The sequence below is a fragment of the Ceratotherium simum genome, chromosome 2, assembly GCF_057802395.1.
Source record: "Ceratotherium simum simum isolate JZ-2026a chromosome 2, ASM5780239v1, whole genome shotgun sequence".
In the NCBI taxonomy this organism is placed as follows: domain Eukaryota; kingdom Metazoa; phylum Chordata; class Mammalia; order Perissodactyla; family Rhinocerotidae; genus Ceratotherium; species Ceratotherium simum.
Genome location: NC_141901.1, coordinates 32665354 through 32681780, shown reverse-complemented (window position 1 = coordinate 32681780; position 16427 = coordinate 32665354). Strand labels below are relative to the sequence as shown.

Here is a 16427-nt window from a genome sequence, read left to right as displayed (position 1 = left end):
CTTCTTTCTTGTTGTTAGTGCATTAGCCTTCCTTGTTTAAAGCCATTAACTTACTCTCCTAAATTCTGTCTGGGAGTATTTATCCCATGTGGTGAGCATTAGCTAACTGGACTCTCTTTCTTCCTTCAGATCAGTTCATTCTGTTAAAATTTTTACTCCTTCAATAGAGGTTTGTTTTGTTCTGTTTTGTTTTGAATCATAGGTCAGGAGAATCATTCAAGAGTTATGATTTCTTAGCCTTATATATATTGATTTGGAACAGAAAGACTTTTTAACCTCTTTTAATTTGTTAATATATTTGAATTTATTTCAGGTGAGAGCTTTTCTAACCTGCCGTGATATAAATTATCTTTAGAGACAGCAGTAAGCTGAAAAGATTGGGAATAGGAAGCAGATATTAAAATTTAATATAAATTTAGCATAAACCAAGTCAAAAGATAAATGGTGAACTGGGAGAGAATATTTGCAACATATGCAGCAAAGCAATACTATCTCTAATAACAAAGCCCATGTAACATTCTTTATATACAAAGAGCTCCTACAAACTGATAGGAAAAAAGATAATAGGAAAAAGGGCAAAGGCTATAAACAGGGGATTTACAGAGGAATAAATGCAAATAGCTAATTAAAAATATTTAAAGATTGTTATACTCACTAGCAGTCAGGGAAATGAAAATTAAAATAACAATTCTGTACCATGTTTCAAAAACTAAAGTTGAGACATTCGCATTAAAGAGACTTGAACATGTGTAAGTGCTGTTAAGAACGACTAGTAAAATGGAAGAAATGGGAGGTACAGGAGAGAGAGATGTGAGGAGATGAGAGCCTTTGCTCTCTGATTTTTATTTTATCTCTGTAGTATAGACTAGGTCCTCTATTTTAAATCACTGTCATATGGAAGGATGATAATTCAGAAACAGGAAAGCAGATAGTTTTTTCATTTAAGTTACTTGAGGACAGAGACTTCATTTTGGCTTTTCAAAGTTAAGAACTCGATATATGTTATTTTAATCTCTTTTGCTGTGTTTAGTTCTGTTCCAGTTGAAGAGCAAGCAGAGTTCAAGCAGCTTTCAGATGATATTCAGGAGCTGCAGCAATCATTGAATCAAGAGTTTCGTCAAAAAACGGTATCTGTTTTTAGACACCTTAAAATTAAAAATAAATTTTTTTTGTAGACGTGGAGGGGGTAAGAGCACATTACATTCAATTAAACTAAAGAAATAGGTTCTGTTGCTGTGCCCATCTGTGCCCCTTGTAATGGATATATACTTCTGTTAACCATGTCAAACCATGATTATTTGTGTTGTTGAAGTTATATGCTGTCTTGTTGACTGGAACTTTTTAGAATTTTCCTATGTCTAATCCTGCTGTTCTCAAACTGTGCACTGAGGCCCCCTGGACACTGCAGCAGACTCTCAAGATTGCTTCAAGATATTTTAGATTTTCAAGGGAAGCAACGATATTCAGCATCTGTCATTCACTTCTTGAACTACCAGTTCAAGGTAGTTCACAGTTTCAACATTAACTCCCATTACCCTCATTTCATATCTTTGTGGACCTGGGGGTTTGGCATTTGCTATGATAAAAAACAAATACTACTTGAAAATCATCACGGAACAGGAAATGAGAATGTTTGTGTCCAGTCTGATTCCAAGGTGTGTGAATTTGTGCAGTGCCCAATAGGTACACACATCCAACTTGGCAGTAGTTCTGGTTAAGATTAAAGTAAAAATATTATTTTTTCTTTCAATTTGTAGGCATTACCTTTTCAGAGGGCTCGTAAGTTGTTAGGGCATAAATACTTACATAGTTACGTGGATGTAACTACTTCATAGAGGAACTGTTAGAGATTTCTTTTGGCTTAGGGTCATTGTGAACAGAAGAAGTTTGAGAATATCTGGTCTAATCTATTTAACTTTTCTCCTTTCTTGCCTTTTTTTAATAAGAAAACGTTGAGTGGCTAAATTTAAATCTGTTCTGAATCATTATAAAACAGTTGTTTGCTTTTTTCCTTAGATAGTGCTGCAAGAGGGAAATTCCCAAAAGAAGTCAGATATTTCAGAGAAAACCAAGCGTTTGGTAAGCATCTTTTCATTTAACAAGCATTTAAGCTTACAAATTTTGTGTGGAGGAGTATTTTAACTGTGTGTGTTATTATGGTCATATATTTCTCCCTTTTCTTTGTTCCCTTAAAATGAAACTAACTTTTTTCAATTTAAATATAATAGATGAGTATTGTTTTAAAAAATATGGAGGGGCCTGCCCCATGGCATAGCGGTTAAGTACGTGCACTCCGCTGCTGGCAACCCGGGTTTGGACCCGGGCGTGTACCGATACATCGCTTGTCAAGCTATGCTGTGGCGGCGTCCCATATAAAGTGGAGGAAGATGGGCACGGATGGTAGCCCAGGGCCAATCTTCCTCAGCAAAAAGAGGAGGATTGGCATGGATGTTAGCTCAGGGCTGATCTTCCTCACGCATACACACAAAAAATACGGACACACAGAAATGTATGACAAAAGTGAAAGTCATCTGAAAGCTCACCACACAATCTGATAGATATCATAGATTACATTTCCCTATGCAAATATACATATATATGTATAATTTTACATAAATGATATTATACTCATGTCTCAAACTTGCTTTTTTTTACTTAACAATGTAATATAAGTAATCACATCAATAAAGATGCTCATTATTTTAATAGCTGCATATTGTTGTGCATTCTATGTATGTATCATAATATAGATCCTTTTAGTGTCCTGTTGATTGACATTCACATTGTTTCTAATATTTTTATTTTGTTGAACAATATCATATGTGTGCTGCACACCTACATGTACAAGTATATTTGTGCACCAGGCTGCTTTTTATCTTAGAATAAATTCCTAAATGAAGGATTTCTGGGTTAAAGGAATATACATTTAAATTTGGCCAAAATTGCCAAACTGACTTCTAAAAAGATATCGATTTACATTCCTACCAATAGAATGTGAAAGTATTCCTTTCCCTACATCCTTATCAAAATTGGATGTTTTTAGTTAGGTTTTTTTTTTTTAATCTTTTTCATATAAAGGTATTTTATATCTTTTTATAAAGGGAATAAACATGATCAAAGTCAATGCTAATGTAAAGGAAATGATCTCTAATTTTGTAGGGCATTAAGAGAGCAGATAATGTGATGGTTTGCTAAATTCTGAGAATAACGTAACAGAAATATATTGTTTTAGACATTCAGTTTTGGCCTCTGAGTTAGTTGATCAAAAGGTAAGAACTTTTTCTTTTTTTAAAAAAAAATTTAGACAAATTACACAAGTCATATGGTAATACATTCCTGTTATAAAATACTCAAATGACACATATATATGTAATATGTATTATTATATATTATTATATATGTATTTGTGTTATTATATATGTATATATAATTATTTTATGTGTGTGTATGTATATACACATATATGTTTAGAGAGAGAGAGAGTGTGCCAAACATGAAAGGCCCTCTTCTCTCAGCCCGCTTTACCTAGAGCTTATACCCTTCTAGTCCTTTCTCCATGCTATTTCATGCACATATAGATGCATATAGGCATTTGTCACTGTGTGGTTCTATTTTAATAGAAATGGGTTTGTGTTATATGTTGATCTGTGAATTGATTCTTTCACTTAATATTTCTTGGAAGTCTTTCCATATCAGTAGATAGAGTCATAGAGTGTCCCAAAACAGTATAAACATAATTTATCAATTAATACTTGGGAAAGAAGTTCATATAAATATTTTTTCATTTTACATAATTTTAGACTTGCAGAAAAGTTTTAATAGAATTCTCGGATACCCTTCACCTCAATTCCCCAAATGGTCTGGAATTCAGGAGAAGAAGGAAATTTGCTTTAACTCAACAAGCATGTATTGAGCACCTTCTCAGTGCTATTACTGTATTTGGGCTCTGGGAGAATAAAGATAACTATTCACAACCCCAGCTTGCTCAGCGATTTAGAAACACATGTTAAATACATAGGTATAGTGTTGCATGTACAATAATTGTACTGTTTATAGAAGGAATATAGAGGAAGTGGGATCAGAATTTTCAACAATTAATTGAAACTCTCAGGGAGTACAGGAGTGAGATGATGATATTGAAGAGGAGCATACTGATCAAAGAGCGGTCAGTTATAGTTGTCCAAACATAAGACTGGTATTACCAGGTTGTAGACTATAGTAGGAAACTGGTGGAAGATGAGGCTGGAAAGGAGGGTGAGAGCTAGAGAATGAAAGACTTTGAATGTCATGCCAAGGAGCCTTATCTTTGGCCTTTAGACCAATGTGAGCAATTAAACAGGAGAGTGATGTGGTCATAATTTAATTTTACCCTCACTACAATGAACATGGACCTAGTTTCTTTGTTCTTTTCCATTATTGTAATGGTAGATCACTGATTTCATTATTACATCTCATAAATAAAAATGTTTTCTCAACAGAATGAACTAAAATTGTCAGTGGTTTCCTTGAAAGAAGTACAAGAGAGTTTGAAAACAAAAATTGTGGATTCCCCAGAGAAGGTTAAGAATTATAAAGAAAAAATGAAAGATACAGTCCAGAAGCTTAAAAATTCCAGGGTGAGTTTCTTTTTTATTTCAATGCTTTATGCTTTTCTATCTTTTTTCTTTTTAGCAACTCTTATTTAATCGTGTGTTAATTTTCTAATTTCCGGATTATCTATACTTCTCTTCCCCTTAAGCTTTTTTTGCCCTTGTCTCTAATTTGTAGTTCTTCCCTAAAGTGGATGTAGGGAAAAGAAGTATAATTTCAGGATATTTGTTCAATTATGCAACAGATTTTTGAGGCTTTGCCCTGGATGATCAAAACAGAAATGCCTCTTCCTCATGAGACTTAGTTATTTTATTTTAAGGGAGAAAGGTATTAAATAATTTTATAAACATTTATATAATTACAAATTATAATGTGTATTATGAAAAAAAGTATAGGGTGTGCATGTTGGGGGCAGAAAGTAATGGGAAATCTCTGTATCTTCTGCATAATTTTGCTGTGAAATTAAAACCGGTCTAAAAAATAAAGTCTATTAAAAAAAAGCACCAAAAGAGGAAAAAAACAAACAAAAAATAATATAGGGTGTTTTGAAATAATGCCATGAAGGTAGCCTAATTTAGTATTGTGGAAATCAGTGTTGGAGGCAGGAAGGAGGTAGAAATTTATGCTGACATCAGAAGGCTGAGCAGAGGTTATCCTACTAAATTTGTACATGGAAGAACATTCAAGGCTAAGGGAACAGCACATGCAAAATCTTAGAGGTAGAAGGGAGCAAGGTATGTTCAAGGAACAAAGCATGATAAGGATAAGAAGGAGAGTGGCATGAGGTGATGGTGGAAAAATAGGCAGCAGGCAGAGTATTTGGGGTGCTGGATTTTACCTTAGGAGCAAGGGCACACCACTGACTAGTTTAAAAGGGGGATATTAGAACATGGTATGATTACGTTTAAAAAGATTATGGGTTACCGTGGGAGAAGGACTGAGGTAGGGTGGGAGAAAAGTAGAAGTGGGTAGACAATTTAGCATCCTTTATGAGGCAAGGTTTTTAAACTATTAATTAAAAAAACTTTTCTGGTTTTTCTCTGAATTTGTTATTCATGTTGTTCCTGGTAATTAAGAATCATCACACAGGAATAGACAAAGATTACCAGAACAGAAATGAGCCCAGAAATAGATCTTAATATTTAGGAGAAAAGAGTGGTTTATTTAATAAACAGTTCTGGTTCAACTGGCTATTCATCTAGAAGAAAAGGGAGTTGGGTCTACACCTTGCACCATTTACAAAAATAAACTCTATGTGAATTAAAAAGTTTAACAATTTTAGAAATTTTAGGAGAACATTTGTATAATCTTGGACTGAGATGGATTTTTTTAAATTAAGATTGGAAACCTAAAATCTAAAGAAAAAGTAGAGATATGAAACATTTATAGTTCATATGACAAGTAGAGGGATTGTGTCCATGATATGTAAAGATGCAAAGAGTGTTTACAAATTACTAGGAAAAAGACAGTAGAAAAATAAGCAATAATGTGATTAAGCATTTCACTGAAGACAAAATCCAGCTGGTTAATGAGGTGGGAGGAAAGGTAGGCCAGTGGGGAGGAGGAAAGAAGTCTTTGTATTGTTACAGTGGTTGTGGTTAACATATGTTCATTTTCCAATTCTAGAAGAGGAATTAATCTTCTTAAAAGAGTTAGCTGTAGTAATACATAGCTGTGGTAATTATAGAAATGAATAGAAGATTATAATTGGTAATACAATTGCCCAGGAGTAATCAAGAATAGTTTGAGAATTAGCAGAAATCAACTCTTTGAAAATCATCATGAATAACCTTTGGAAGGTACTTCAATGAGTGATTTAGTAAAATTATGACAGTGTTCCTTTGTTCATGGATATTTGGCAATTAAAAAGCATAATTATATGTGCTTAGACACATGTCTGTAATAGTGCTTTGTTACTGACCTGGAAACTTAATTGTTCTCTGCTCTTAAGCTTTCAGTATTAAGGCAGAAATTATTTAAGAGCAAACAAATTGACATCACTGCAGTTTCATAAAGGACAATATCAAACTGATCTCTGTGTTTTTTTCTTTCAAAGCAAGAAGTGATGGAAAAGTATGAAATCTATCGAGACTCAGTTGACTGCCTGCCTTCATGTCAGCTGGAGGTGCAGTTATATCAAAAGAAAATACAGGAACTTGCAGATAATAGGGAAAAATTAACCAGTATCTTAAAGGAGGTTTGTATTGTGTGGAATTTGTATGTCTTTATTATGTAATTGTTTACTATATTTCCTTGGATTTGCTTTTACTTTTTGTTACTATTTTCCTAAAGAAAATCAGGATCTTTCTACAGTATAATAGATGTGGCAATGTATGCTGAGGTATAAAACACTTTTCTTTTTAAACATAGCAGTAGTAGGACCCATTTTAACCTTCAGATGAAATGAATAATAGATTCATTAACAGCATATTGCCATGTATATTCTGGAAAAAAGTAATGGAATTTTAAACTTGTTCTAACAGTTGGAAATGATTTTCTAATCAGTAAGTGTAAACTTCCAACTTACTGCCCAACGCTGTCCATGGGATCTATAAAGAGATTTAAAGTTTATGACATAGACCCTGCCCTGAAGATGGAGAGCTAATGCCAACGTTAAAGTTTCTCAGGCTAGAGACTTAAAAATTTTTTTCACTTCTTAACTTTATCATCCTAATCCAGACAGTCCCCAGGATGACTAACATTGCATTTGATAAAGGATTTCTTTTTTGAGGGAAGAAGAGCTTAGAAGTTGAGATTGCCTGAAGTATTCTTTCCCAGCTACATACTCTCCTTATCTGCCATCAAGAGTCAGCAAAAAAGATTGAGATCCACTGCTTTAATTGTTTCTAGGGTCTCCCCTTTTCTCCCCCCTCAACTTAGCCTCTTGGCCCATCTTATTAATAGATAGCTCTGTTCTGATCCTTGCAGATAAAATGAAATGATAAACACACCTCTCTAGGTGTCATGTCTTTCTCAGTATCCCTCGTACCTTCCTGTTGTCTTTTTTGTTCAGTCTGCATTCTCTTGCTGGGCTTTCAGGATTTAAACAGTTTTATCTCATTTTAAAATTGTGTTTTATCATAGCTTATCCTAGAAAATAGTCGTTCATTTTGTTTATAAATCCTAATTGGTTGTATTGACTTTAAATGCTTCTTATAAAATACAGAGCCTGAACTTGGAGGACCAAATTGAGAGTGATGAGTCAGAACTGAAGAAATCGAAGACCGAAGAAAATTCTTTCAAAAGACTGATAATTGTGAAGAAGGAAAAACTTGCCACAGCGCAATTCAGAATAAATAAGAAGCACGAGGACGTCAAACAGTACAAACGCACAGTGATTGAGTATGAAGTTATTTTCATTTTAACATATTAGAAAGTAATTAGGAAAAGCTGATACAGTCATGTGTCGCTTAATGATGAGGATGCATTCTGAGAAATGGGTCGTTAGGTGATTTTGTCGTTGTGCAAACATCATAGAGTGTACTTAGACACACCTGGATGGTAGAGCCTACTACACACCTAGGCTACATGGTGCTAGTCTATGGGACCACCGCCATATATACGTCCGTTGTTGACTAAAACATTGTTAGGTGGTGCATGACTGTACATTCTTTTTCTCTTAGATTTCAAAACTCCTGTAATTTCAAAAAGGTATTCTACGTGTAGATAACTAAAACAGATGAGTTAGTTACGAATCTTACAATACTATGTCTAGATTTAGAGATGTTTTAGGTACTAGTTTTTTTTCTTTTCCAGATATCACAATTCCAATTCCTTTGCCTAATTCTTCAAAAGGTTCTGGTGCTACTGCTTATTTCAGTGCACTTTAGAGAGGGTGGTCTAGAGTTGCATTAGAATGAATCAGCTGGTCCATCTTATGGTCTAACTGGTCTGTCTGTTATAGCATTCATGTTTTGAGAAAAATTCTTATTTTTTTATTCAGGTTAAGAATGCCTCACTAAGCGTTTTGTTGTTATTGTTGTTAGCCAGTATGTTCAGGTGTTTCATTGGTAGAGTCTTCTTCCCATCAGTTCTAAGAATGTGTTTTTAGAATAAATGACCCAGATATGTCTATGAGATGTCACTATTTCAGCCTCTGAGGTGCATTAGGGATCAGCTGAAGATTTCCTTTGCTCTTCCTTATGCAGATGAAGAAAAAGGGCAGAACTTGCAGATTTTATATTTATTGCCATACTGCCTTGCAGAAAACATGTACTGATTTACATTCCCACCAACAATACTTGAGTGAGCACAACTGGGGAAATGTGACTTAAAATCTCCATTTTACATAATAGCTTTCGTGTGAAAGAGTACACTGTGTGCCATGACACGACAACAGCACCACACTGGGGTTTTCACCTGTTTGCTCTCGTATGTTGAGAAGAGTTTTAGGTTCATCCAGCAAATATATGTGAACACTTTGGAATCAAAGTTAGAGTTAAATGTTTGCCTTTTTAGATGCTTAAGAGCAATTATAATTTAGCCGTGTCAAATATTTTTCTTTAGAGATTGCAATAAAGTTCAAGAAAAAAGAGGTGCTGTCTATGAACGAGTAACCACAATTAATCAAGAAATCCAAAAAATTAAATTTGGAATTCAGCAACTAAAAGATGCTGCTGAAAGGGAGAAACTGAAGTCCCAGGTGAGTGTGTGTTCATAAGAAATTAATTAATTTCAGGTAATCCCACGAGTTTAAAATGTAAATTATGTCACCCTCATTTTGAAGATTTTGTTGGTTTTCTGGAGTAGAAATTGACCCCTCAGGTCCGTTACTTTTATTTCCATTTATAGCACCTTTTCCTTTAAGTTTGCATGTCTGTCTCCTTCATACCTTTTTTCTTACTTGCCTGTTTCCCCTAACAGCACCTGGCAGAATATCGTGCTTTGCAATAAAAGTAGGTGTTCCATAAAATTTTGGAATTTTTTTGATAAATGAACTTGGATAGCGATTTTAAGTAATGCTCTCCAAAAAGTTTCTACGTTTTTTTCTTGATAAAAAGATCTCAGAAATATTTCTTATCATCAGTGTTAAGTGTATTTGAGTCGTCACTTGAAACAAAATTGCTTAGATTGGTCCCTATATGTTATGAGACTTTTAATGATATTTTTATCATAATTACCTAAAATTACTTATTAGTTTTACTTTGCTTATTTTGAGTGTATTTATTTTATCCTTTCATAAACAGTTCTAAGTTTAATGAGAACAGGCATCTTCTATGTTTTTATTTTTCAAAACGTCAGTATAATGCCAGACATAAAATGTTTACCTGTTTCTATCCTTTTCTTAAGTGCCAGTGTCTCAAACTAGTACCCTATTTCTGATAGATTTATTATATCTCATTCTCCTTAACTTTTGAAGTTTGACCCATATCCTCAAGATTGTTCCAAATTGCTCTACCAGAAGTCACTAAAAACAGCCCTTTATTATGTGTAATCCCTTGCCTCTTTTTTTTTTTTCCCCATTCCTCTTCACCTTGCCTACATTGACATCTTGGATTGAGGTTTCCTAAACCCCTGCAGCCTGCAAAATATTTAAACACTTGCTGTCACTGCCTTCCACTGTCCACATCCAATTTGTAAGGATTCCTAATATTAAAAGACACAGAAGACAATCCTCTCACCAGTTCTCAGGAGCTTTTATCCCTCTGAAAGATTAGATTGTTAGCACGTGCGCATGTAAGTGTATATATACGTACTGAGGATTGTCTCAAGGCTACTTTAAAAGGAAGGAAAGAAGAAAGGAACAGAAGAAAGAAAAAGAAAAGAAAATGGTTCTTTCCCCTTCCATAGTCTACCCAGTATGCTGTCCTGATTTTTTCTATTTTTCCTTTTCTTTCTACGTTCCAACTACTTTTCTTTTTTCTGCCCCTTAATTGGATATTCACCAAGACTCAGCCTTTGGCCCTCTGTTTATCTCTAGAATGGGGGTTAGAAAGACCTTGGGAGATATTTAATCCTACTTCTTAACCAAATCAAATGAACAAATATTTATTTGTTATCACATGGTCAGGTATAGTTAATGGAGCAGTTACTAATGTAAGCGCCCTTTGTCTATCAGTCATGAAAGGTACCCATGCCTGCCTTCAATTAACTGTTAGTTTTGTGCATGGGTGTCTCACCAGTAACATTTTAAGTTTCTCAACAATAGCATTCATGTCTTTTTTGTTTGTGTTTGACATGTCATGTCAAACCATGCCTAGAATGGTACGTTATATGTAGCATGCTTTTCACAAATATCTGTAAAATTGGAAAGTCATCTAGCATGGCATTTTTTAAAACTGGCTGTCTATTAGAATTCAATGAGGAATTTAAAATGAACAAACCCTGGGGCCAGCCCTGTGGCCTAGTGGTTAAGTTAGGGGTGCTCCGCTTTGGTGGCCTAGGTTTGGTTCCCGGGTGTGGACCTATACCACTTGTCAGCGGCCATGCTGTAGTGACAACCCACATGCAAAACAGAAGAAGATTGGCACAGATGTTAGCTCAGGGTGAATCTTCCTCAGCAAAAAAAAAAAAAAATATATATATATATATATATTTAGAATCACCAGCAGTGGGGTCCCATGAACCTGAATTTTTTAGCACGGCTTTTGAGAACCACTGACATGTTCTGCTTCATTATTTTCAATACTATAGAGCTCATAACTACCCAAGCTGTCTACTAGGACAGGTTTCGTTGTTAAAATGTTACTTCTTATTTCGAGTTTAAAATATTTCTGTACTCTAATGAACCAGGATCTCTCTGGAACAAATCTATACCGTCTTCTACTTAATAAAACTTCAGACATTTGAGGATAATAATCATGGGTTCTTTCAGCCTTCTTATTTGGGTTAATTAGCCCCCGTTTTCCAGCCATTGTTTATATAGCTTAATTTTCAGATATCTTTGATTTCTCTCCTCTCTCGAATATTATAGCATTTTTAGCCTATTCTGATCTGTGCTATTCAGTGAGGTATTACTAGCAACACGTGGCTATTTACATTTAAATTTAAATTAATTAAAAAATAAAATTAATAATTTAGTTCCTTATTTGTACTACTGTTATCAGAGGTTCGGGGATTCGATCGGAGACGTAAAAGACATTTTTCACTCCAAACAAATGGGCTGAAGGTATATTTTATTATATAGAGGATAGTAAAGGTGACAGTCTGCAAACAGATCAAATAGGTCAAATATTAAGAGGAAAAAATATCAGCCCGACTGGAAAGGGAAAACATTCACATCGGCTGAAGAGAAATGACATAAATCAACCAGAAAGAGAAACATCAGGTTAACCGAAAAGAGAACACATCAAATCAATTACTTCATATCAAATCAATTATTCATAACATTTATGCCCCACTGCCGGGAGAGTCCTGTCAATTGATATGGCTGGGCAAGGATTATATGTCCTGGGCAAGGTGTCCCTTCCATAGGTGGAACTCTCACTGGATCTCAGTTTTCAGCAGTTTTTATACCATCAGTAATTTTCAGAGTAAGCAACTACAGAGTTTGCAGAGCAAGCATTTAGTGTTCCCATGCATAAATGGTTATCAGTGGCGTATGTGTATTGAGCCCCCTGGCTAACGTCCCAGCCCAGTAGTTGCGTACGTGCATTGTTCTCTTTGGTTATTGTCCCAGCCCGGCACAGATGGCCAGTTCATCCCGTGCTACGACGTTTTAAGAGCCTTGAAATGTTACAATTTGTAACTCCCTCCGTGAGAGAAGGGTTAGTTCCCACTATGCAGAAAGCAGCCTTGTATTTCTTTTTTGTGCTGGTGGCTGTAGGTCAATGGAGTGGCCAAACATGGTTGTACTCATGTCAAGACATATTTGGTTGTGGCCGTCTCCATTAACCATAAGACACCATATGCACAGACAATGAATTTCGTACGCAAGTACATAAGGCACATCCAAGAATCCAAAATCCAATGACTACAATAATTATAAAACTATCTCGTAATAAAGGACCCAAACCCCAAGGTAACCAATCAAATAACCCCTTAGAATATGAAATGTTATTAACTTGATCTTGCAAATCATGTATAGCATCAAAGATAACATTAGATAAGATAACATTTAGGCCTAACAAATTAGCTTGCAGAAGTTTAGACCAGCCCCCATCACAGAGGGTAGCAGAAGGCAGGGTAATAGAGAAATTATAATTAGTTCTCCGTGACTGGTCAGATATACTGAGAGATTGTTTGATGTTTCTGAGACCAAATTTTTCGGCCATTTATAGTCTAGGTTATAGGTCCCATTGGTGTAGAGCAGTTGGTCCAGCAGTGCAGGGTCAAAGGTTGTCCTACGGAGACATTAGTTGGCATGTAGGTCTGCAGCAGACATGGAAGTGTAGCACAGCATAGCAAACATAGCAGGAATATCTATTCACGCAAAGAAACAGAATTTTTAGGAACATGATATAATTGTTCATTTCCTGGATACATTACTATGAGCGTTGCAGTGGGCCCTTGGGCCATTATTTCTGCGGCACGTGGAGCCGCATTGGGTGGATGTGTCATCCACACCTTTGTTCCAGGTTTCCATCCATCTGTAGACTTAAATCCTTGTATTCCTCTTTTAGTTAATTCACTTGGAGGTTGTCCTTGTGACACATTTGGAGTCAGGAGGGGAAGCACCAATAATTGTCCCATTCGTTTCCCAGACTCTACAGTTAGTACTGTGTCATTACCATTATATAATATAAATTTTATTTCTCCTTGATAATCTGGATCAATAATTCCTCCTAGTACATCAATACCTTTTGCTGTCAGTCCAGAGCGTCCTTTTAACAAACCAAAGGTATTTTTGGGAAATTGTATCCCTATCCCAGTAGGGATTATAGATTGCTTCTTAGGGGGCAATTGAATAGAATGAACAGTAGATAAATTCAATCCAGCCGCTTCGGCCGTGGCACGAAAAGGCGGTTTAGTAGACTGAGTCAGGGGCCAATAGGTTAAGGTCATAAGCTCATGGGTGGCGGCTGCCACTTCTGTAATCTTTGTTGGTAACAACCTTGACAGAGGAGTCTCATTAGGGCCTAATGGCCTGTTATTTAATACATTTAGAGCAGTACTTAGATGGTTGTGTCACCCCTTTAATGAGCCATGATTAAGTTTCCTCAATTGTTGTTTAAGCAATCCATTCATTCGTTCTATGAGGCCTGCAGCTTGGGGGTAATAAGGTATATGATAAATCCATTCTATATAATTTTCCTTGGTATAGGTTTGAATCAACTTACCTGTAAAGTGGGAACCGTTGTCACTCTGAATTTGCCTTGGTGTTCCATAATATAACTTGATTATATCTAATAATTTTATGGCACTCTGTTGGGTGGCCATTTTAGCTGGTATAGCCAATAAATAACCAGAATATGTATCAACAGCAGTGCAGGCATAAGTATATCCACAAGAATTTGGCAATGGTTCGATAAAATCTATTTGCCAGGTATGGGTGGGAAATAATCCCTTTTGGATATGACCTTGGTAGGGGTGTGGAACTCCCCGTTTATTTAACTGTTGGCATAACTGACACTGTTGTATTGCAGTGGCAATATCATCATGGGTGACAAGGATTCCCCTTTGTTGTGTTCACCTGTATGAAGTTTGTTCTCCCAATTGTTCATTCTTTTCGTGGACCCATTGTGCTAAGCCTGGGTTGTGCGTTGCACGAATTTGCATCAGCTGATTAGCATGAGAATTATGCTTTCGTTCTGCAGAAATTAAAGAACTGTGAGCATCAACATGAAATACAGTAACAATTGTATTTTGACACCATAATCATATGTCTTCCCATAATTTTTTTCCCCATATTTTTTTATCATTAATCTTCCCATCATGTTTTTTCCATTGTGGCATTCACGTTGCCAAACCTTGTGTCATTGCCCATGAATCAGTATATATATGACATTGTTGCCCCTGTTCTTGTTGAAGTGCCTGATACATCGCATAGAGTTCGGCCTATTGGCTATTCATATTATCTCCGGTGGTGACAATTGTTTGTTGGGTGGATGGGTTATAGGCAACTGCTTTCCATTTCTGTGAGCTCGATATCATTTTGGCAGAACCATCCGTAAACCAGGTATGTTTTTGTTGTTCTTCAGTCAATTGATCATATGAGACACCCCATTTAACAGGAGATTCTGTTATATCAGTCTTGGGTGACACAGTTGGCTCATTGCTATATTGAGACATTTGTTCATGCAATAGAGACAACCCCTTTGGGCCAGGTTTGGCCCGGTCTTGAATATATCATTTCCATTTGATGATATTAAATTCTTGTGCATGTCCAATTTTATGAGTAACAGGCGTGTTATGAATCCATTGCATGATGGGTATTTGGGGTCGCATAATTACTTCATGTCCCAGGGTAAGGCTTTCTGAGTCTATTAGAGCCCAATAGCAGGCTAACAACTGTTTTTCAAAAGGACTATATCTTTCACTGGAACAGGGAAGTTTGTGACTCCAAAATCCCAGAGGATAACGTTGGGCACCTTGTTTTTGCCATAGACTCCAGCTGGCATATTGATCAATGACATCTATTTGTAACTCAATGGGTCCCGGTTTAATTGGCCATAGATCTAAAGCAGTCTGAATAGCATGCTTGGCTGCTTCAAAAGCTTCTTTTTGTTTCATTCCCCATTCAAATTCATATTTTTTCCTGGTAACTTTATATAAAGGTGCAAGGAGCCGACTTAAATGTGGAATATGTGCCCTCCAAAATCCAAATAATCCAATAAATTTTTGTGCTTCCTTTTTGTTACGAGGTGCTGCAAAATCTAATATCTTTTGTCTAGCTTTAGGTAAAATTTCTTGTTTTTCATTATTCCAAAGTACTTTCAAAAATTTAACATTTGAACTTGGGCCCTGAATTTTAGCTGGATTAGTTTTCCATTTATCCTCCTCAAGTATGTCCATTACTTTTTCTAACTGTTGTTGTATTTTTTCTTCTTCATTTCCTTGGATCATAATATCATCTATATAATGTACTATTTGGACATCATCAGAAGCAGGTACCTTTGTCAAGGTTTCAGCAACCTGTCGATGGCAGATAGTGGGACTATGTATATATCCCTGAGGAAGTCTAGTAAAGGTATATTGTTGTCCCAGCCACGTGAAAGCAAACTGTTCTTGGACATTTTTAGGTATAGGTATGGTGAAAAAGGCATTAGCCAAGTCTATGATTGCATACCAAGTGCCTGGATAACATTGCACTTTTTCTATAAGAGTAATCAAATCAGGGACGGCCGCTTGAATAGCTGGAGTCACTTTGTTTAGTTCTCTGTAATCTACAGTCATTCTCCATGTCTCATCATCTTTTTTAACAGGCCAGATAGGATTATTCTAGGCTGTAGTTACTCTGCGAAGGACTTTTACAGCCAAATAATCTTCTATGGTCTCAGATATTTTTTGTTGTCCTCCAGGGATGCGATATTGTCTTTGATTGATCACTTGCGTGGCAGGTGGAATTTCTACTTCATGATGCAAACATCCCACAATTACAGCATTAATATGAAAAGACAAAGCTCTAATAGCAAATTGGTATTGTTCATCAGCCAAATTTAATGTCAATCCTTTTAGAATATCAATTCCAATTATATATTCTGGTATTGGTATAATCATAATTAGATATGTGCGCCGGGGTAGTTGCCCAATTTGCATAGAAAGATTAGTGGTAACTGCCTGGATTTCTTTTCCTCCCAATCCAGTTATTAGAATTGATGTACCTTGAAACTTAGTTGGATTCCCATAGATAAGGGTGGCCTCTGCCCCTGTATCCATAAGTGCCTTTATATTAGTTGTAGATTCATTCTTCCAAAATATTTTAATTGGTACATGTGGTCTAATATCTTTTCTTATAG

General features: G+C 35.8%; 1 protein-coding gene across 2 annotated transcripts in view; it reads left to right on the top strand.

The window, feature by feature from the left end:
- NUF2 (NUF2 component of NDC80 kinetochore complex) overlaps positions 1-16427 on the top strand; it is a 33062-nt gene that overhangs the window by 11394 nt on the left and 5241 nt on the right. For both annotated transcript variants that reach the window (XM_087440141.1, XM_014783296.2), the window contains exons 8-13: positions 1031-1127; positions 2017-2079; positions 4479-4616; positions 6647-6787; positions 7757-7932; positions 9097-9232. In XM_087440141.1, the coding sequence (XP_087296267.1) occupies positions 1031-1127; positions 2017-2079; positions 4479-4616; positions 6647-6787; positions 7757-7932; positions 9097-9232 (751 nt within the window). The remainder of the gene's footprint in view (positions 1-1030; positions 1128-2016; positions 2080-4478; positions 4617-6646; positions 6788-7756; positions 7933-9096; positions 9233-16427) is intronic.